The sequence below is a fragment of the Stigmatopora argus genome, chromosome 13, assembly GCF_051989625.1.
Source record: "Stigmatopora argus isolate UIUO_Sarg chromosome 13, RoL_Sarg_1.0, whole genome shotgun sequence".
In the NCBI taxonomy this organism is placed as follows: Eukaryota; Metazoa; Chordata; class Actinopteri; order Syngnathiformes; family Syngnathidae; genus Stigmatopora; species Stigmatopora argus.
The window spans coordinates 2676508-2699433 of NC_135399.1; the positions used below are offsets into that span (position 1 = coordinate 2676508).

The 22926-nt window shown below is 42.5% G+C and overlaps 1 protein-coding gene and 1 long non-coding RNA gene across 19 annotated transcripts in view; one reads left to right on the forward strand and one right to left on the reverse strand.

The window, feature by feature from the left end:
* The window catches only part of kalrna (kalirin RhoGEF kinase a), a 295388-nt gene that overhangs the window by 165994 nt on the left and 106468 nt on the right, over positions 1-22926 (reverse strand). For all 18 annotated transcript variants that reach the window (XR_013304510.1, XR_013304507.1, XR_013304509.1 and 15 more), the window contains 8 exons: positions 19939-20113; positions 17973-18231; positions 16982-17148; positions 9929-10048; positions 9652-9720; positions 3806-3955; positions 3583-3732; positions 1938-2052 (listed from right to left, as the gene is read on the reverse strand). Coding sequence is in view for 10 of the 18 variants with exons in the window: in XM_077616400.1 (XP_077472526.1) it covers positions 1938-2052; positions 3583-3732; positions 3806-3955; positions 9652-9720; positions 9929-10048; positions 16982-17148; positions 17973-18231; positions 19939-20113 (1205 nt within the window). In the remaining 8 variants the exon portion in view is untranslated. The remainder of the gene's footprint in view (positions 1-1937; positions 2053-3582; positions 3733-3805; positions 3956-9651; positions 9721-9928; positions 10049-16981; positions 17149-17972; positions 18232-19938; positions 20114-22926) is intronic.
* On the forward strand, positions 1898-3224 carry LOC144086531 (uncharacterized). The gene is made up of 3 exons (XR_013304516.1): positions 1898-2063; positions 2159-2500; positions 2580-3224. It is a non-coding gene; the product is annotated as an uncharacterized LOC144086531 (long non-coding RNA).

The following is a 22926-nucleotide window of genomic DNA, read 5'->3' on the forward strand; positions in this document are numbered from 1 at the left end:
TGCAAAACATTTACCAGTAGGCCCACAAAAAATTTATAGTACCGGCAATGTTCCCGCTAATTTTTCACATGTCTGGGCTTATAGACAACCTGAGGATCACTATGAGCAACATCAGAAGTGCTCGGTATGGCCACACACTAGTATCACACCTGCCATGAGGAGGTGCATATTTACTACCCATGAATGATCTAGCCATGATAAAATTTAATGATTAATATCCAAAAATTATTGTGGAATTAGGCCCAAATGAATCTGGTATGCAGAATAATATAAACAATGTCTAATGCCCTAAAATGGACTCGCACAACTCACTTTTGTTAGCCCCTGCGAATCTTGTAAACAGCTTCATTAAAATTTGGGTTTTTCCTCCTGAAGTTAAGCAGAGCGCGCTGATTCATTCTTCCATATTTGGCATCACGGCACTGGGAGCCGATGGGAAAGGCGTGAATGCTGTCTGCTCAATGGGCACCGTGTTGCCAATCTCACGGCCATAATATAAGGTAAGATTTCTTACCATTTGATTGGCCACACGGTGTGTGTGTGTGAGTGGCTCGCGTCAACACTGTATCTGAATTATAATAACTATAATTGTAATTTCCCAGATTCAAAGAACTTGTGTTGAGAGAATAAGAGGCAAGAACCTCACTCGCTTGGAGGCCAAAAATGGTCTCCGGGTGTTTTATTAAAATAAATAATACGCGTCAGGAGGAAACACACTCTCAATCCCGGTTACGCCTAATATAATCCGTGGTTTCGAGTGAATATTTGTATCTAATATTCGGTTGGACCCACCTATGAGTGTTCAAACCAGTTTGTGTTTGAGGATTTCAGTCAAAACAGTCTCTATGAGTACGGACAAAATAATTATATGCATATTATTGTATATTATAAATAGTTTAGGTTTCCATGCGTGATATGTGCGCATGCTTGGGAGAGTGTGTGCGATCTTCCTCCCCCCTTTCTGTCTGTCTCTCTAGCTGTCTCATTTTCCCATTGTCTGAAAGAAGAATTAAGGCATAACGAAACAAGTAGGAAAAAGAAAAACATGATATGCTTAGGACTGTGCGGAAAACAAAAGTGTGAAAAAAACGTATTGCTATAACTGCTTGTTCCTTGAGTGGTCACTTCTGCAACGGTAAACACGAAGTTGAGTTAGTTTATACCAAAAAAATAGTAGAATTTGAGCTAAAGCAGCTGTGGTCAATATGCTGGTGCGGAGTGGTTAAGTGCTGTGGTGTTTTCTGTGCGTATGCTGTAAATCACGTGGAGCAGTGTTAAAATCTTTGCAGGCGGTGTGAGCTGTCTCCATTCAAAGGATAGACTGAGCGACAGGAGGCCAGTGAAGAGAACCTATCAGGGGGTGTGGCGAAACTCCCCTCCCTTTGCGGAAGCATTAGAAACAGAAGAGGAGAGTGTGTTTTTATTTTTTGTATGACTGGCTTGAGGGAAAGCTGAATTAACCCTGTGAGTAAACAATTTTAGTGACCAAAGCATTTGAATTGAATGCATTTTGTTTTGACAGCCCACTCTCCAGCTTGATATAAACAGACAGTCTGCATTATAGTTTAATTTTAATCCATTTAGACAGAAAAAGCTAGTTTATTTTTTCCAAAAGATCCTGCAGGGGAAGGTCAGTTGCCAATAGTCACATCTATAACCAAAGACGAACCAGTGATACAAGTCCACATTGCAGGGAAACAAATACCTATGTTGGTTTACACTGGAGCGCATATATATATATATATATATATATATATATATATATATATATATATATATATATATATATATATATATATATATATAAATAGACAGTCAAGCACAAATACTTAATGAAAACATTCACAATAGTAGTGTAACAAGGAGCATATGGGTGGCTTAACATATCAATAGTTGATTTTCATTTTGACCATGTGTTTTTTAAAATTGTTTTGTACCTTTGACCTGCTGTTCGGGCCCTCTGCCATGGCTGGCGGCTCCCGGGATGCTAACGTTGTTCCTGTGGATGTACTTAAGGAAAACCTCAGCATTCCTCCTGGCCAGTGTGCATGCCTGAAGAACAGGTAAGATACACATAAAAAGCAAAGATATTTCTCACAGATAATACTTAGTAGCCTTCGTCACACATTCATTTTCTGAACTGCTTTATCCTCATTAGGGTCGCGGGGGTGCTGGAGCCTATCCCAGCTGACTCCGGGCCAGAGGCGGTGGACACCCTAAATCAGTGGCCAGCCGATCGCAGGCCACAAGCCAACAGACAACCATGCATGCATTAGAGTGTCCAATCAGCCTACCATGCATGTTTTGGAATGTGGGAGGAAACCAGAGTACCCGGAGGAAATCCACGCAGGCCCTGGGAGAAAATTGAAACTTCACACAGGTGAACCGACCTGGATTTCAACCCTGGACCCCAGAGCTGTGAGGCCGACGCACTAACCACTTGGGCCGCACTAAAGTGACTACTGTTCTTGAAAAGATAAAACTTGTACATCACTATATTGTAAGTTGGATGAACATTCTGTAAATTGTCCCTAGTTGTGAATGTCTGTGTGAAAGGTTGTTTCTTTATCTTCATACAGCGATTGACTGCCAATTAAAGATGTACCCCACCGACCACTATTTGCGAATGGATTGTGGCCGCTTGGACGAACGTGTCTGCTTGCACTGTTGTTAAAGGCACTGACAACAGATGCTTGAAAACCGCTGGACATCGGCATCAACACAGCTTTACGAAGGGTGGCAGGCAGCGCCGGGCTAGTTACGCCACTATTTGCGAATGGATTGTGGCCGCTTGGACGAACGTGTCTGCTTGCATTGTTGTTAAAGGCACTAACAATAGATGCTTGAAAAACACTGGACATCGGCATCAACCGGGCGTTCAAAGCAAAGTTGCGAGCGGCATGGAACAATGGATGATAAGTGGCGAACACAGCTTTAGGAAAGGTGGCAGGCAGCGCCGGGCTAGTTACGCCACTATTTTCGAATGGATTGTGGCCGCTTGGACTAACGAGTCTGCTTGCACTGTTGTTCGAGCTTTTGCCAAAGCCGGCATCATTTCTGTGGAGCCACATGGCAATGACAGTGACTCTGACAACGAAGAGAGGGAACTCTGAGTTTTTGATGAATCATTTGGACAATTGCTCAATTCGGACACAAAAAATTAGGACTTTGACGGATTTGTGGGTGATGATTGATCAAAAAACGTGAGTACATTGTAAAATGGCTAAATAAAGTACAACCAAACTCAGTTTTGCTTCCGTTGCCTTTTTAAAAACGTGTTTTTAGCGTGTGTCCGTATGTTTAAGCTGGTGTATGTTTAAGCTGGTGTATGTTTTGCCATGCCTGGCTGCGCCTTTAAATGCGGTGTGTCTTGTGTGTGTGTCAAATACAGAAATAGCCCTCGTTACTGACACTGCATCTTTAAATGCGGTGCGCCATATAGTCGTGAAAATACGGTAACTACTAAGTAGAATGTAATTAAAATGTCCATTCATTAAATTTCTCTCCAAATGATGAACATATTTTAAATTTCGCAAAGGTCATGTAATCTTGTCATGAGCTAAGTCTCAGGAGTGAACTGACCTTGAGAAAGGCTTCTTTCTGTTCAAGGTGTTTGCTGAGCAGGGGCATGAGGTGGTCACATTCAGCTAGGGTTGCCACTTTATCATGAATTCCGCACCAGTCCTCGTCCCTCCGGTACTCCTGCTCCAAGCTCTCCAACACACTACAAACCTTTATGGAGGCGAGGCATAGTATATTAGCGAGACTATAGGTGGGTCAGATGCATACCAGAATTAAAATATACCTGTTCGGACGTCTTGTAGAAAGCCACCGAGGCATTTACGAGCTTCAGGCGGTCCTCCATCTTAAGCATCAACTGCTGCCAGTGGACAGCTACCTTCTCAGCGCAGCTACGAATGGCCTCCGGGTCATAGTGGCCAGCCTGAAGCATCATCTGGAATAATGGGGAGTCAATTAGTAATTCTGCTGACGATAATAGCATTCACTGATCTGAACTTGAAAAATTACAAGTGAAACAGCCCTGAGCATACAACAAGAATGGACACTGCTAAATATAAGCATTTGATCAATTCTGCGACACTTTCGTGTAATACCAGCCCCACTCACTGGCAGGGGCAGCACTGGGAATCCTTTACAAGTTATTGTCATCCTTCACCACTTCACGGCTTCAGTACATCGTGTTTTTTATATTATAGTATCCAAATCAAAAATGTTCGAAAAATGTCAACATTCACGCTGGAACTCTGAAGCGGAACACCCACTCAGAAAATGCCGGAAGACAAGGGACTATCACTCAACTTAGCAGAAGAAGAAAAATGGCAGGTAACGGGCGGTAGCCGTCACTTTTATCCGAAGATGGAGCTCTCTGAGTTTATTGAACTGCAGGGACCATTGGCGAGGGTGGATTTTTTTCAGAAATGCGAACCCCGGGCGACCTTACGGCGGAAGCCGTCTCCATTAACCGAAAATAGAGCTTGCTCAGCCAAATGGACGGCAGGGACCCTCGGTCAAGGTGGATTTTCTTCAGAAATTCAAGCCCCGGACGACGTTACGGCGGACTCCGTCGCCCCTAACTGAAAGTAAAGCTTGCTCAGTGGACTGGAAAGCCAGGAGCTGATGGTGGATTTTCCCAGAAATGTTTCAAAGTGCAAGCTACGGGCAGCAGGCTGACTAATGCTGTTGCTTTTATCTGAAAATAGAGGGCTCTGGGCGGGTAAGACAGCTGAATGGCGCGGAGGAGCGAAGTATAAATTTAATTTCCCCCAAAACAATGAAGCCAATGAAGATAAAGAACATGGTCTTATTACTTTGAGAAATTGCAAGAAATGTCCCATATGGCTTGCAGTTTGCAACAACAGGTCCTCGAGATTGATGACAACACAATCATAGCCATCGAATATGGCTATCGTCCTTACGGTGTAATGTCCTTGTAAAAAAGCATATTTGTCCAAAATAAGAAACAGCGTTTAAAACTCCCCATCACCAAGTTCCTTGCCTTTACTGAAAACCTCTCGATAAAAGGTCCTCCTGCTGCCCCTTCGGCGCCTCTTGAAGATTCCATCAATGATCCAATCCCTCTTGAATCCGACGAAGAGGACTGTTATTTTATTGGTTTCCAAATGTTTGCCACCACCTATGACCTACACACTTGCCGTTCAACAACAATAGAACATGTTCTTTAATCTTCTTCATCTTCTTCCGCTTATCCAAGGTCGGGTCGCGGGGGCAGCAGCTTAAGCAGGGAAACCGAGACTTCCATCTCTTCCAGGAGGATCCGAAGGCATTCCCGGGCCAGCCGGCAGACATAGTGTTCTGGGTCAGCCCCGTGGCCTCCTCCCGGTGAGACGTGTCAAGAACACCACACCAGGGAGGCGTCCAGGAGGCATCCTAATCAGATGCCCGAGCCAACTCATCTGGCCCCTCTCTATGCAGAGGAGCAGGAGCAGCTCTAATCCGAGCCCCTCCCGGATGACCAAAGGCCCCACCTTATCTCTAAGGTAGAGTCCGGACATCCTCCGGAGGAAACGCATTTCAACCGCTTGTATCCGGATCCAGTTCTTTCAGTTAACAATGGACAGCTCGTGACATAGATGGGTAGGAACATAGATCAACCCGTAAATAGAAAGCTTCTCCTTTCGGCTCAGATCCTTCTTCATCACAACGGAGAGTCGGCATCACTGCAGTCCACCTGGCGATCTATCGCTCTAGTTTTCAATAACTCGTGAACAAGAGCCCAAGATACTTAGACTCCTCCACTTTGGGGAGGACCTTAGGTCATGCCACCTTTTCCCGACTCAGGACCATGGTCTCAGATTTGGAGATCCTGATTCTCATCCCGACTGCTTCACATTTGGTTGCAAATCGTTTCAGTTAAAGTTGGATAGCGCGGCCTGACAAAGCTAACAGAATCACATCTGTCAGGCCCCAGATTAGACTGGTGGCTGGTTGCACCCGTCACCCAATCACAGGTCCTGCCCTTAATGACTCGAGTGCTGCCAGGTGTGAGTCATTAGCCAGTGAGGAGTATTTAAAGCCATCAAGAACATGACCACGCCGCTGGATCATCTTATCAGCTCACAGTGAGGTACCCTCTCGTATTTTCTCGCCTGCCTTCATTGATCTACGACCTCTTGTTTTGCTCCCAGGATTTCGACTACGCTCAGCCCCACGACCACGGACAACGACTTCACCCTCGCCCTTTGTACCCTCCACTCTGGACTTCACGACGGGCTTTACGGCTTCCGACCTCCCTTCTACGACTAACGACTCGCCTACGCCATCCCCTCTTGTGCCTTTGCCCGTCTCTGGGACGATTCTAATAAAGATTTGAGAACCAGACTCGCAGCCCTCGCCTGCTTTGGGGTCTACCACCCCCGATCGTAACAACATCATATGCAAAAAGTAAGGATGCAAGAATGAGGTCACCAAACTGGAGTCCCTCAATGCTATAACTGGGTCTAGATATTATTTCCATTAAAGTTATGTACAGAATCGGTGACAAATAGATCCACTTAAGTTGTAATAACCACCGCCTTCCTCGCTACACTGAGCCACCTTGAGAAAAGAGGGAGCTACATCAGAATGCTTTTCATCGACTACAGTCCAGCCTGTAACTGTCATGTTCTGTCGCCACGGTAACAGTTGTGTTTCAGATTAAGCCAATGAGGTGGGCGGGGTCAACACACCGGCAATTGATGAATCCCTCTGGCATTTAAGGACGCCTGCTACAACCAGCATTTGCCGGAGTATTGCGAGTGTCCCTTGTTCTTGCTTGCTGCCCTGCGTACCCTACACCTCGTTGAGACTCTTGATATTAGTATTCTGTGATTAGCATTTTGGGTTCTTAGCGCCGACTCGGTCGTGCCTTTTGTTTTGTTTTGATTCCAAGTATAATCGCCGACTCGATCGTGCTTTTTGTTACACTTTGATTTATAGTTTAGCCGCCGACTCAGTTGTGCTTTTTGTTCAATAAATTCTAGTTTTCTGTGAACCGACTACCCTGCTTCTGTAATTGCCGTGGACCCATCTACAATCGCCTTGCCATTCTTTAACATTAACACCATAAGACCGGACATTCCTATCCCCAAATTGGCCAACCTGGGGCTCCCATATTCCACCTGCTCCTGGATTAAGAACTTTCTGGTCAATCGACCCAGCACGTGAAGCTGGGTCGACACCTCTCATCTGCCCGAACGCTCAGCACCGGCTCGCCCCAAGACTGTGTGCACCCTGAGAACATCATTGTGAAATTTGCGAATGATACAACTCTGGTGGGGGCCGCCTCGTGGTGTAGAGGTTCATTCGCCTGACTTTGTTTGTCTCTCTGTGTGCCCTACGATTGACTGGCGACTAGTCTAGGGTGTAGTCTGCCTTTCGCCCGAAGACAGCTGGGTTAGGCTCTAGCAACCCCGCAACCCTTTCGAGGATGGGCGGTATAGAAGATGAATGAATGAACTGTGGTGGGGATGATCACAGGGGTGAATGAGGCGGCCTACAGAAATGAGGTCCTTAGACTCAGCGAGTGGTGCATTCTCAACAGCTTGAGAACTCATCCTGGACTTTCGAAGAAACAAGGCTGCTCCGTCTCCCATGTATATAAACAGAGAAGTGGAGACTTTCAAATTCCTAGGAGTCCACATCTCTGCTGATCACACTTGGGCGGCAAACACCACAGCCCTCCTCAAGAAGGCGCAGCACAGACTACATTTCCTTAGAGTACTCAGGAAGGAGCAACTAAACACCAGTGAGGCACTCAAGCTGCACAGAAGCCGAAAGGAATAGACTGCAGAGGGTGATCAGAGGGTCCAGTCCATCAAATTCATGGGGGTCCACGAAACGGACAAGCTCTCCTGGTCTGCCAACACCACCGCAGTGGTGAAGAAGGCCCAGAAACGACTCCAGTTCCTGAGGGTACTCAGGAGGAACAACTTGGACACTAAGCTTCTGGTAACCTTCTATAGAGCCACTGTGGAGAGCATCCTGGCATACTGCATTACAGTGTGGTACGCTGGAAGCACGGCAGCAGACAGAAAAGCCATGCAGAGAGTGATCAACGCCGCCCAGAAGATCATCGGCTACTCTCTGCCCTCACTGGATGACATTGCCAGCCCTCGCTACCTCAGCAGAGCAGAGGGACATTGTTAGGGACCCATACCACCCTGGTCACAACCTGTTCCAGCTGCTGCCCTCTGGCAGACGCTACAGGTCTCACAAAACACGGACAAATAGACTTAGGGACAGTCTTTTTCCCACAGCCATCAGGACTCTGAACTTGCGTTAGCATGACACACAATCCATTATGTGCAATAACTTCGGGGTGTGCAATAACAATGTGCAATATCTTAGATTGTGCAATATTTTAGAATTTAACTTGCCAGGGTGTGACTTTTTATATTTTTATGTTACTTATTTATGTTTTTTTTACTGGGAAAACGCATTTTGTGGAGTAGCACCAACAATTTCGTTATACGCAGCTGTGTCTGATAACAATAAAGGCTTTTGATTTGATTTTAACACAGCCCAAAAAGATCATCAACTGCCCCCTACCAAACCCGTCCAGCATCTACAAATCCCAGTGCCTTAGAACGGCAGAGAGCATCATAAAATACAATACGCATCCAAATTTCCATCACTTCAACCTGCTGCCCTCTGGATGGCGCTACACAGCCATAACTGCCAAGACAAACAGACTCAAGGACAGTTTCTTCACAAGAAATGTCACCATACTCAACTCGAGTTCTGCAGCTAGGACCAAATTAAGACTAATTACTACTACTAATTTCTTATGTTGACCGCATAGTTATCTATGACTATTTATTGATTATTTGTTTATCATTACTATATATTGATTATCTATGTTTGTTTGTTTGTTTGTTGATGAGTCCATAGAGTCAGCAAGTGGGCTCTCAACAACTTGGCGCTGAATGTCTCCAATACCATGGAACTCATCCTGGACTTCAGACGGAACAAGGCCACTCGCTCTACTGATCTCACTTGGACTACTTATCTATTTATTTCTTATTTGTTATTTTTTGTCTGGTTGTTGTTGTTATTTGTGCACTATGTGGTGAAAGCTTTAATTTATACTTGTATAATGACAATAAAACCTTTCAATTAAATTCAAGTTCTCAATGGGATTAAGATCTGGAGAGTTTCTTGGCCAAGGGCCCAAAATCTTAATGTGTTTGTCTCTCTCTGTTTTTCCAATGTAATATCCGTTTTTGGTAATTTTTTTGAGAGGGTGGGATCGAATTAATTTGAATTTAGTTCATTTCTATGGGAAACGTTGATTTGAGATACGTGCAAATCAACATATGGAAAGCTCGTATCTCAAGGTATTACAGTAGTTCATATGATGAGAACTGTAATATTTAATAAATACACTTCTTGATAATTATGCTTGTGTACTTGTATTTTGTATTGGCGGAAAAACATTTAGGATGGTAGTAATAATCCTACTTTGCAATTTTTCGATTATTGCGGCCATGTCTGGTCTACATTATCTGCGATATTCGAGGGATTACTGTATTCAATAGTTGAGACATTTTAGGGATGGGACCTTTTAACCAGGTAACATTTAAACGTCATTGGGTGCTGATTTTACTTTTTAAAAGTTGATTAAAAGCTTACCTCTGCTTTCTGCTGGACTTGTAAAGCACTCTGATGGGTCTTCTGGAGTGAGTTAGCATGGAACAGAGACTAAATCAGAGAAAAGGGAATTATTGAGTTCACCAGTTTAATGAATTAATTAACTGATACAGGGGATGCAGGTATTTGAAGATGTAAACCTATTGCTGTGGATCATGTGTGTTAGTTTGAATTACACATCTGCCATCATTGAAAATATACAGAAACAAAAAATTGCTCAACTACAGAAGTGTGCCTTTGTGTAAGAACATGTGTGCACCTCTATCGCCATCTGGAACTGTTCGTGCTCCCTCTGCAGCTGCTCTGCCTCAGACAATGAACTCGCATTCACCATGCTGGCATTCAGCATGGACTCACCATTACGGATCCATCCAAGAACCTTGAGGGAATGAAGATGAGATGAAAAGTAATGTCAATTGCACGACCATTTGCAAAAAAATGTGAGATAAAATTAAACTGTTCAAACACATACTGCTAAACCACAGTAAATGCACATACAGCCATTTTAAATTTTGCTTTATGTAATTACTGTACACTTAAATCGACACCAAATTACAACGATGTGACGCATGAAAACCATCAAACCGACTGGCCCAGGGCCAGACAGGTGGGTGAATGCGCCTGTCATCCAATCACAGGTTCAACACCAGATGAGTCAATCAACACCATTGCACACCTTCTTAACCCATCCAGAGCTTGACCACGTCGTTGGATTGTCTTGATCCGATCACTGTTAAGTACCTTTTCACGCTACCTCCTTGTTCATCTTGCCCGATCTCCGACTTCGTGTTATTGCCATAAGACCACGACCATAACTATACCCATGCGCCTTGTACCTTCGCTTTGGATCCCTCTACAGACCTCACGGCTATTGACCTCCACGCCAAGTTTACCGACCGGCCTGATCTGCCGATCTTGTAACTTTGCCACGGACTCGCCTACGGACCTCATGACTTTCGACCCCCAACCACATTCACATCCGCCCAGGACTGTAACACAAATTCAGTGAATCAAGTGACGCAGAGCTTCTGAACGGGCATGTACGGCTGGTCAAGCAAACATATTTTATTTTATTTCATGTAATCATTGTAATACGTATTTTTAGACATGGTATTGGATTGGATAACTTTATTCATCCCGTATTCGGGAAATTTCATTGTGACAGTAGCAAGAAAAGGCATAGTTATAAGTTAGACAGTACAGTCGCAAAGGCCGCAGAACAACAAAGCAAAAGCACAAAGTACAAAGCAAATCTAAGTCAATGGGATCATTAAGAATCACCAAATCAAATCATTAAGACAGAAAAGCAGCAAAAACACAAAACGAGCAAGAGTGGACAGAGCTGGCGCCATCTTGGTTTCGGTAGCAAAAACGGATAGACTCAAAAAGACGTTGTAAAGTTGGACAAAAACTGGAACAACACAGGAAGTTTTCCACGTAATGGGGAACTTCTGCAGACTGTGACCGAGGTAGAGAATATGCAGAGTCACTCTTCCAAGCTTATCCGCACAGTTCGTCAGTAGTCTGGAGCTGAAGACAACAGTAGCAGAGTGGAGCCCCTCGACTCCGTTGCTGGTAAGCGCCGACAGCTCTTCCATCTTATCCCACGATGGAATGGTTGGTCAGAAGTGTTGTCTCTTCTCCCGGCACTTTTGTCCAGCTCTGAATCTCCGGCGGCACCGAGGTGTTGCTCCTTCTGCTGCGTATTGTAACAGCTAGTCCCATGTGTGTGACAGCGTAGGCATGGCTGAATGGTTCCAAAAAAAGAAGTAGCCGAAAGAAGCCAGGCTAACAGAACAAGGAAACTTGTAAAAACATTAAAGTAAAAGGTATAAAGTACAAAGTAAGGTAAAAAGGAATGTATTAAGAAATATTAAAATGCAATTTTTAAAAAAGATAGAAGGGTTGTAAAACACGAAAAACATAAGTGTACAGAGCTACTTCCACTGGCTCCCGCGTGAACGGCGCCATCTTGGATGTTGTATAATATTCCCACATTCCAAAGACATGAATGGTAGTCTGATTGGACAATCTAAATTGCCCCTAGGTATGGGTGTGAGTGTGCATGGTTTTCCGTCTCCTTGTGCCCTGCGATCGTCTGGCCACCGATTCAGGGTGTCCCCCCGCCTCTGGCCTTAAGTCAGCTGGGATAGGCTCCAGCACCCCCCGCGACCCTAATGAGGATAAAGCATTTTCAAGGATTTCAAGCACCTGTACAAACACTGAAAATGGCAGTTTTTTATGTCTTATACATACAGTTGTAGTCAAAGGTTTACATACACTTGTGAAGAACATAATGTCATGGCTCTCTTGAGTTTCCAGTTATTTCTACAACTTTGATTTTTCTCTGATAGATTGATTGGAACAGATACTTCTTTGTCACAAAAAACATTCATGAAGTTTGGTTCTTTTATGACTTTATTATGGGTGAACAGAAAAAAAGTGATCAAATCTGCTGGGTCAAAAATATACATACAGCAGCGCTAATATTTGGTAACATGTCCTTTGGCCATTTTCACTTCAATTAGGCGCTTTTGGTAGCCATCCACAAGCTTCTGGCAAGCTTCTGGTTGAATCTTTGACCACTCCTCTTGACAGAATTGGTGCGGTTCAGTTAAATTTGACGGCTTTCTGACATGGACTTGTTTCTTCAGCATTGTCCACAAGTTCTCAATGGGGTTTAAGTCAGGACTTTGGGGAGGCCATTCGAAAACTTTAATTCTAGCCTGATTTAGCCATTCCATTACCACTTTTGATGTGTTTCGGGTCATTGTCCTGTTGGAACACCCAACTGCGCCCAATACCCAATCTTTGGGCTGATGACTTTAGGTTATCTTGAAGAATTTGAAGGTAATCCTCCTTCTTCATTATCCCATTTACTCTCTGTAAAGCACCAGTTCCATTGGCAGAAAAACAGCCCCACAGCATAATACTACCACCACCGTGCTTGACGGTAGGCATGGTATACTTGGGGTTAAAGGCCTCACCTTTTCTCCTCCAAATATATTGCTGGGCATTGTGGCCAAACAGCTGGATTTTTGTTTCCTCTGACCACAGAACTTTCCTCCAGAAGGTCTAATCTTTGTCCATGTGATCAGCAGCAAACTTCAGTCGAGCCTTAAGGTGCCGCTTTTGGAGCAAGGGCTTCCTTCTTGCACGGTAGCCTCTCATTCCATGGAGATGCAAAACATACTTGACTGTGGACACTGACACCTGTGTTCCAGCAGCTTCTAATTCTTGGCAGATCTGCTTTTTGGTGATTCTCGGTTGAATCTTCACCCTCCTGACCAATTTTCTCTCAGCAGCAGCTGATAGCTTGTGTTTTGTTCCTGATCGTGGCAGTGACAAAACAGTGCCATGCACTTTATACTTACAAACAATTGTTTGCACTGTTGCTCTTGGGACCTGCAGCTGCTTTGAAATGGCTCCGAGTGACTTTCCTGACTTGTTCAAGTCAAGGATAAAGGTTTTTTAGATCCATGCTGAGCTCCTTTGACTTTCCCATTGTAGCGTTTGTGGGTGTTTACATCCAATGAGCCCTATTTAAATGGCCTCAGAGAAGTCACCAGCTGTAGTCACTCATAATCACTCACAAGAAGTTAAGAGGCCATGCTATGAAGCTCATTTCACTGACACAACTTTCTAAGTCACCAAAATTGCTAATTTGTGATGCTGTATGTATATTTTTGACCCAGCAGATTTGATCACTTTTTCTGTTAACCCATAATAAAGTCATAAAAGAACCAAACTTCATGAATGTTTTTTTGTGACAAAGAAGTATCTGTTCCAATCACTCTATCAGAGAAAAATCAGAGTTGTAGAAATAACTGGAAACTCAAGAGAGCCATGACATTATGTTCTTCACAAGTGTATGTAAACTCTTGACCAGAACTGTATATAGTGGCCGGCATAGAATAGATTCCCACTTGATGGCAGTGTAATTCTGAGTGCTATTGATTTTCTCTCACTCCGTGTGCGCACAACTGACTGGCAATCAAATGAGGGTGTATTGGCCGAAGACACCTGCTACATTGCAAGTTCTCCCAAATGATGGAGGGGTCTGAAATGTTCATAATAGGTGCATGTTCGATAAGAGAGAGATAATTTTAAAAAAATCTAAAAAAACATCCAGAAATCATAATGTATGATTTTTTTATATTAATAAAATAATTTATAATTTATATTTGTGTGATGCAGCTTAACCTTAACCCGCATGCATACTAGAGATAAGCTGAGATAAGCTTCAGCATCACCACAACCCTTGTGAGGATAAGTAGTACGGAAAATGAATGAATCCAAGTATGTATCCTAATGAAACGAGCACACCACCTTACGAATTTCTCATGATAAGAGCATTTTCACAAAAGAAAATACTGTATTTGTTCAGATATAAGCCGCCCGCGCGTAAAGGACGCATCCTTAAAACTGTAAAAATTGTTGAATTTTATTCACAATTTTCACCTCCCTATTCATGGTTTTAATAGGGAGTACAAATGTGTTACTTTGAAGGGAAAATCTTAAGAAAAATAATCGCACGTTGTATTTCTGAGGTATTGTATGAATCAAAAGCACATTATTAGGGTCAGTATCATAAGGAAGTTAATATGCCTGTCTTTGTAAATGCAAAATATCAAATTATTCAATTTGAAAAAAGAAATGTCTATCTTGATGAGAACGAGATGCTTTTTAAAGACAGAAATTAAAATTTTCCTACCAGAAGTTTAAGATGTTGCCGCTGCCAAAATGCTTCTAATGTCGAAATATCTCTATTTTTTTCAATGGTTCATATTACTGCAGTAGTTGTCACTTTCGAACAAGAAAAAACGAAAAAAAATCTAAGCAGAATTTTGTTTTATTTCATAATCACAAATGTACAATCATTTCCTTTCAAAAAGGAAGTGACACAAACCCAACCAGGAACTGTGTCCTAAAGGAACATAAGAGTTTGAGCTTAAAGTAGTTCATTAGATGATTGCTACATTATGTGTATGAGAGTATGAGATTGACAAGTGCTGAGCGTATATGCAAGAATGCAATGTTTTCAGAACAAACGGTGCTAATCTGCGAGAAGACGGCAAGGACAAGATAACCCCGGAGAAAGCAGATACGACTCAACGGAGGAGGACAGACCAATGAAAGCAAGCTAAAGTTAACTGCAGTGTACACATAGCGAATAGAATAATGCCAGGATGCCCTACTTGCTTTTCCATTTGCATATTGTGTAGTATAACTCATTGCTGGGAAACTTGGATGAGTAGTACGTCGGCTGGTGGCAACAGAGGCGTATAGAGCTGTGATAGAGGGACCCGAGACCCAGTTGTATGTATTAGATTTTTGTGTTAGGAATAAATCCACTTGTGTGTGAAAATGCTAGCTTCCTGATACCTTTATATTGCAGAACGAGCGCGCAAATTGTTGGATGAGTGGCAGTTGGGTAAGGTCACAAATTGGAGTCAGATTACTAACTTAACTTTAATATAATTTAGAAAGAAAATTCCCAACAGTCCGTAGCGGTATAGTGTTCACCAAGTCTCTGGGTACAATAATTGGATAAATATTTTGTTTATCTTTTCTTAATTTTGAAATAAATGACCGTATCGGCCGCATTGTCTTGCATTATGGTGTCATGGCAATATGATACCTTGCAGTTTCGTTCATGTCGTCTTTTTATGCGCATATAAGCCGTACGCTCGATTGAGTCATCATGTTTTTGTCCGACAAATGCGGCTTATATGCGAGTAAATACAGTAAATCTCATTGTATGAACAAATTTTTACCATACGAGTGAAATCATGAAAAGCCGCTCTCTTGCTTAGTTTTCCAAGTCCCTTACCACCCCACAGGGGGCATGCAAACTCTGTCTTTTGCTTTGTCCCCCCAAGGTTTCGCTACAAGGTAAACAAGCATCTTCCATCGACAAAATTGCCCACCTGCCGCGTTAACAACTTGGAGCTCTGTATTCACAAATGAAACTACAGTGGTACCTCGTCATACGACCGCTCGTCATACAAAATGCTCGTCTTACGGGGGAAATTTCGATCGAATAATTCGCCCGTGATGCGGTCAAAATTTCGTGATGTGACCAAGCCAGGTGGCCATGGCATTTTTTTGGCATATCTTTCGTGTATAACAATATTTACGAGCACCGGATGAGTTATTCAGACCAGGAAACGCACAATGCGCATGCGCAGGGAAAAGAGGGCTTTCTGGGTAATGAAGTATACTCGTGCACACAACGCCGACAGGCAATGGCACTCAGAATAAAACTTTACCCACAATCAATACGTGAGTAAGCTCAGCTGCTGCATTTCGTGTTATTTTTATCTAATACGAGGAGTATTATATTACTTCTCGTTGGCTGCTCATAAGAACATCAAGCTCCCATGAGCAGCGGGGCGATCGCTGATAAAAGACTGCTGCTCGTTGGCTGCTCATAAGAACATCAGGGGCACTGGCTCGCAACAGCATCCCCGGTAGCAACTCTATCATAGGCGCCGTTCGAGGGGATGCGACCACAGATGCTACAAGCTAAAAGGAGCCGCTAGCCAGCACCCCCCGAAGCTCCCATGAGCAGCGGTGCGATCACTGATAAAAGACTGCTGTTCGTTGGCAAGTGGTCGTGCGTTATCCGATTGTGAGGACATTTGTGTACATCATTTTCGGAATATTTTGAAGGGAATAGTACGACAGCAAACAGCCCATCGATAGCGAACGTGAGGGTGGAGTGTTTGTTCTGTTTACGAGTGCGTTGTGTGGAAAAAAAAACGAAGCCCCCCGCCCCTTTTGTGCCCCTCTCCCCTCGGTGAAATCCGCCCAATTTTAGTTAGATTAAACACATTTTATTTCTATTAAACCACTAGTTATGTGTTACTTTGTTAATAGATGGGGAATTAGAAGAAATAAAACATTTTTCCAATCCAATATCGTGTTTTTGGTCTTTTTTCAGAGGGCTGGAACAAATTAATTTTTTTCCATTCATTTCAATGGGAAACGTCCGCTCGAGTTACGAGAACCTCGTCATACGATCTCAGTCTCGGAACGGATTACGCTCGTATGTCGAGGTACCACTGTACTTAATCAGATATTTAGACCAGGATTGGAAGAAGCGAAAGAATTGAAGACCTTGGACGATTGTTTTATTTATTGGCACTTTGCCATATAAGCTCATCAATAATTCACTGGCCTCCGACTGCAACGGCAGTAGTCTTGTTCTTATACCTTTGCACATACGATCCATAACCACTTTAGTAATGCAAAGCACATATAAACATTAAATTTCTTCATTGTGAAAATAATTTATGCTCATGTGTACCTCTTTGACCTCGGCCTGCAAGTGACGCAGTTGCAGGCTTTGCTCTAGTCTTGAATGTGTATGCTGAGCACTTAGCTCCAGTTCTTGCTGCTTCTCATGCAGCAACTCCAGAAGCTCCTGAACCTGAGAGGCCAAGTCCATGTCCTTCTCCCCCGTCAACTCAATGCCTGGCAGACACAATTGTCACAATTGGTTTTATTGCATGGGTTGGCATCTCATAATGGCAACTGAATGCTTCCTTATATTCTAGTATTTTTAGCTATGAATTTCCGTTAAACTGATTTTTTTTTTCCAAATTACGCTGAAACGCTAGTTTCACTTCCAACAGTTCCTTGCACTTGGTCCAATTTCCATGAGGAAACTCTTGTTTTCACCTGGGACACAGAATTCTAAACTTACTTGCTCCACAATAGCACACTGACTAATAACACGAGTTCTACTTCCTGGAGATATTTGTGTTTATTTTTTTAGTTTTCCCCACTATAACACAGCAGAATACTGAAATTCTTTTGTTGGATTTTTTTGGGGGGTCAAATTTCGAAACAAGCTTCTTTCTGCCGGAATGCACTTGATCAAAACTATTCCTATATGTGAAATCAGCTGGGGGAGGTTTGCAGATGAGAAGACGGACTAATTAGAGAGATTTCCACGCTTAATGACCAAGCAAGGGATTTCAGAATAAAGATGAATATAAATGAATAAATAAAACAGTTCAGAAAGATATGCAGGAAAAAAGAAAGCATAAGGAGAGGAACTGCACTACTGGAAACAATTTCAGGAGAAAAAACATATGGACAAATAAAAAAGAGGGCAAAATATGTCTGTTAAGAACTGTTAAGAGTATTATATAGGCTTTATAAGATAGAAATTTAATTTATTTTTAATTTAATTTCACTGTTCAAACTGATTGATAATTGGTTCCAATGCTCCCAATAATTGAGGCAATTGATTTCCTTCAAAAGATACACATGAAACATGACTGAGAGCTTACCTGAGGCCTGTACCTCCATGATGTACTGGTGCAAGTCTTGTCCCTGTTGCATCACTTCATACGTCATGTTGTTCATGGCTGCTTTCCTCTCGGCGTGTCTCTTTAGCCTTTGCTCGGCCAAGCCAATGTCCTCTGCTCCGCCAGAAGAAGCGTTGCTGCTCCCACTGCTACCGCCACTACTGCTGTTGCTGCTTGAACGCCCCGCGTCGTTCATCTGACGAGACAGGTCCTCGTTCCATGCGTCTAACTCTGCCGTTACCTAAGAAAACAGATCACTTAAATGCTTATATCAGCAAGATCATATGTATTAAAACTTGTAGTATATTAACAGTCATTACAGCAGGTGTCTCAAACCGATTCCGCAAAGGGCCGCAGTGGGTCCTGGTTTTTGTTTCAACCGATCCAGTGTCGACATTTTAACCAATCAGGGTCTTCTAAAATAAGTAGCACCTGGCTGCAATCAACTGATTACACTTGCAAAAGGTGTCCGCTTGTTGGGTTGGAATGAAAACCTGCACCCGCTGCGGCCCTTTGAGACCCCTGCATTACAGCAACCAGCAGACTAAACTAGTCTTTTGTCTAAACTACCGTATTTTTTCTCATATACGCCGTATTTTTCGCTTTAAAAATGATGACTGAATCGAGGGTATATGCGCACAAATTAGACCTGACATGCATGAAACTGCAAGGTGCCAAAGATGAAACGCCATAATGCAAGACAATGCAGCCAATACGGTCATTTAAGAAAAAAAACGTATCTTGCATGAAATGTGAAAAAAAACGTATTTACTTGTGCCTGCCATTGCTCGCTCAGGGCACTGCCATCTTACCTAGGGATGGCAAACTAGACCGCTACTGATACACTCCTGTTCACAGGACTTCCTTTTTAAATTTGTCTATGTGAAGGCAACACCCTCTAGGAATGTGCAATCCAGCAGACAATCCTTTCGATTCATACAGTATCTCAGAAATACTACAGGCGATTAATTTTCTTGAGATTTTCCCTTCAAAGTAACACATTTGTACTCCCTATTAAAACCATGAATATGGAGGTAAAAATTGTGAATACGTAAAAAAATTGTAAAATTCAAAGATTTTAGATTTTAAGGGTTTGGCTTATACACGGAGGCGGCTAATGTCCGAGAAAATACAGTAATGATGCTTAACCCATGGATCACGGATGTCTGCCGTCAAACATCAGGATCCTTCATCAGGATGAATTTTAAACCATTTTTTCCTATGAAGCTGTGAGCACATTTTCTCAACAGAAACATTGAAACAATGGTTTGTAATTGTGATGTGATTAGATTAGATAAGAACTTTATTTCATCCCATATTTGAGAAATTTCCTTGGTTACAGTAGCAAGCACAGACCAACCCACGCGACGGGTGGGGTCGAGTCGCCAAGGTTGCAAAACAACAAAGCAAAAAGCACAAAGTACCAGGCAAAGTATATGGGAAAGCATTAAGAAATATTAAAATGCAATTAAAAAAGATAGAAAAGCAGCAAAAACTTGTTGTGGATGCATTGATTCTTACTTTACAATCTCCCTACCCTCTGTGGGCTAGGGTCAGTCAGTTTGAACACAGATAAATGTTGCATGCTTGTTATTCGTTTTTGGACATTACGCTTAAATTTTGTGTTTCTCACATCTTTTGTACAAAATTGGGACTTTGACCAATTTTAAAGTGTTTGGTTAGTAGTTGTGTGAGGACCGTGGAACGAATGAGAAAATCGACATATAAATTGCTGCTCTTCTTATGAAATTTTCAACTTACGAAAAAAGTTCTGGAACCAATTCATTTCGTAAGTAGAAGTACGACTGTATTACTATCTTGACAAAATTGACTGCACATTCGACATATCCAGAATAGATGCTAAACATCACTTAAGAGCTACATGTTAAACTAAAAAAAAACAAATTAAAGAGTACATTAGTGCAATAAGAAAGGAAATTATTGTTACCTCAATGGTGTACTGCTCAAAAACGCGTAACTGTAGGAAGATGTCGAGTTTGATTTTACGCTCGTGGAAGAGCTCTTCCATCTGACCTTGAGCTTCATCCATCTGCTGCAGCACTCCCTGGATGTGAGCGATGGAACTGCAATGCGGTGTCTTGTTGGTTGACATGGCTGCATCTCTACACCAGCACAACATTTGTATAAATATCACCCAAAAAATGCCATTCCTAAGGGTATTTTTTAAATAGCCTTGGGGGCTATTTTAAAAGGATACAGACAAATCGGAATATCAAGGAGTTTTAGAGCGTTATAATATATCCGGGAGAAATTATGCTCTTGAATACATATTATTGCTGCATGTGTTAAGACAATCGCTGGGTAAATGTTTACATTCATTCATTCATTAATTTTCTGAACCGCTTTATCCTCACTAGGGTCACAGGGGTGCTGGAGCCTATCCCAGCTGACTTTGGGCCAGAGGCGGGAGACATCTTGTGTCGGTGGCCAGCCGATCATAGGGCACAAGCAGACAGACAACCATTCGTACTCACACCTATACAGTGGTACCTCTACATACGAGCAGCTCTACCTACGAGATGCTCGAGATACGAGGAAAATTTCAAGCAAATAATTTGCTCGAGATACGAGAAAAATTTCGAGATGCGAGAAAGCCAGGTGGCCATGACATGAGAGGCTGTTTATCATTGTAGCGCACTGTCTTTTTTGCCGCATCTCTATCGTGTATAACAGATATCTACGAGCACTGAACGATTTCTTCAGACGAGTTTCTCCTATACATGGACCAGAAAACGCACAATGCGCATGCGCGGGCAAAAAGAGGGCTTTCTGGGTAATGAAGTATACTCGTGCACACAACACCGATAGCCAATGGCACCCTTTCTCAGAATAAAACTTCATTACCCACAATCAATACGTGGGTAGGCTGAGCTGTTGCATTTCCTTCTTTTTCTTGCTTAGCCTGTCTGTTAGCTCCTGCGATCGCTCATTCAAGACTACTTCTCGTTGGCAAGTGGTCGTGCGTTATCCTATTGTGAGGACATTTGTGTGCATCATTTTCAGAATATTTTGAAGGGAATACAACAGCAAACAGCCCATCGATAGCGAACGTGAGGGTGGAGGCGTGGCAAACAGTTAACCCCGCCAGAACGAAGGTAAACAAAATTAGAATTCAGTTTTGTGTAAAGTTACATTAAACGTATGTTTGAGTGTGTCTGTATATATTAATCCAAGTTAATTTAAATGTTTTTTGTTCGTTTACAAGCGTGTTGCCGTGGATAAAGTGGATAAAATGCTTGCTGACTTGCATGAGACAAAATAATTTGGTTTAAATTATTGTGCTTAAATTCAGTAGGGCAAATAAGTATTAAGTCAACAACCATTTGTGCAACTTATCCTACATGAAAAGTTTAGAGAGGCCAGTAATTGTCAACATGGGTAAACCTCAACCATGAGAGACAGAATGTGGAAAAAAACCCAGAAAATCACATTGTTTGATTTCTAAATAATTTATTGGCAAATTATGGTGGAAAATAAATATTTGGTCAATACCAAAAGTTCATCTCTATACTTCGTTATGTACCCTTTGTTGGCAATAACGGAGGCCAAATGTTTTCTGTAACTCTTCACAAGCTTTTCACTCACTGTTGCTGGTATTTTGGCCCAATACTCCATTCAGATCTCCTCTAGAGCAGTGATGTTTTGGGGCTGTCATTGGACAACACGGACTTTCAACTCCCTCCACAGATTTTCTATGGGGTTCAGATCTGAAGACTGGCTAGGCCACTCCAGGACCGGGAAATGCTTCTTACGAAGCCACTCCTTTGTTGCCCTGGCTGTGTGTTGGGCATCATTGTCATGCTGAAAGAATGCGGAAAAATGTCTACATAAATATTTTGTGTGCAGTGTGCCTGTCCCTTTTAAGTCAAATCAACATTGCAAATGTGTCAGGGCAAAAAGTAGCGCATTTTACTAAGTATGCTTTGAAGGTTACTTAATTCTGATCAAAGTAGTTAGTGTGATTGACTCTGGAGGAGCAAGTGAACACAGCATTTGTGAGAGGCTTAGGTATCAACAATAGACGGCTATATTTATATTTACAGAGCCCTGTGTGCCAATGTCGCCCTGACACGTTTGCAATGTTGATGTGACTTAAAAGGGACAGGCACACTGCACACAAAACATTTATGTAGACATTTTTCCGCAAACAAAATAAGGAACTAGGCCGGGGTGCTTTCTTAGTTACGATGCTAAGTGATCGACTCTGAGTTTCTGAAGAAAGGGAATGGTTGCGCTTTCTTGTTGTTGGAAAAAAGCTTTTGTGTGAATTGCTGGGATCGGACGAACTTAACCTACTGCTTTATTGTTTGAAGAGAACGCACATTGCACAATATCACCTTGGCAACTTTTCTAGTGAAGTCTCTTGAGTTTATGTAGCAGCATCATGACTTCGGAGGTCATCTGTCCAGTTTGAACAGATGTGACCTCTGTCCATGGTGCTGACTGACCAGTAAAACAATGATTTAGGGAAGCAATAATTTGGTCTATTTCCTATGCAATGCTGATTAATGAATGTTGTTTAATGTCAGCTTTTCTCCAATGAATGTAGTTTCCTATTCAAACAACAATTAATGAACAAACCAATGGTGATAAACACATGGCCTTCATGTTGTAGTAGCACCTCTGGTCAGTTTGTTGTGCTGTCCATTGAAGAATCTGGCAGTATTGAATAGACAAAATTCCACAGAAAAGCTAAGACAAGTCAGTGTGTGAGGTTAACTCATATTCTGCTATTGACGGCAATAGGCGTCCAATCCATTTTCATTGGGCGATTGGCAGTGAAAGAGCCCATTCATTCACTGCGCTTGTCAACAGTACATTTCAACCAGAGGTTCCACTTTAAATGGATTGGTTGTCTGGCAACTGCATATGAACTGCACTTGAGTTTGAGTTAGATTTATTGGATAAAGGGACT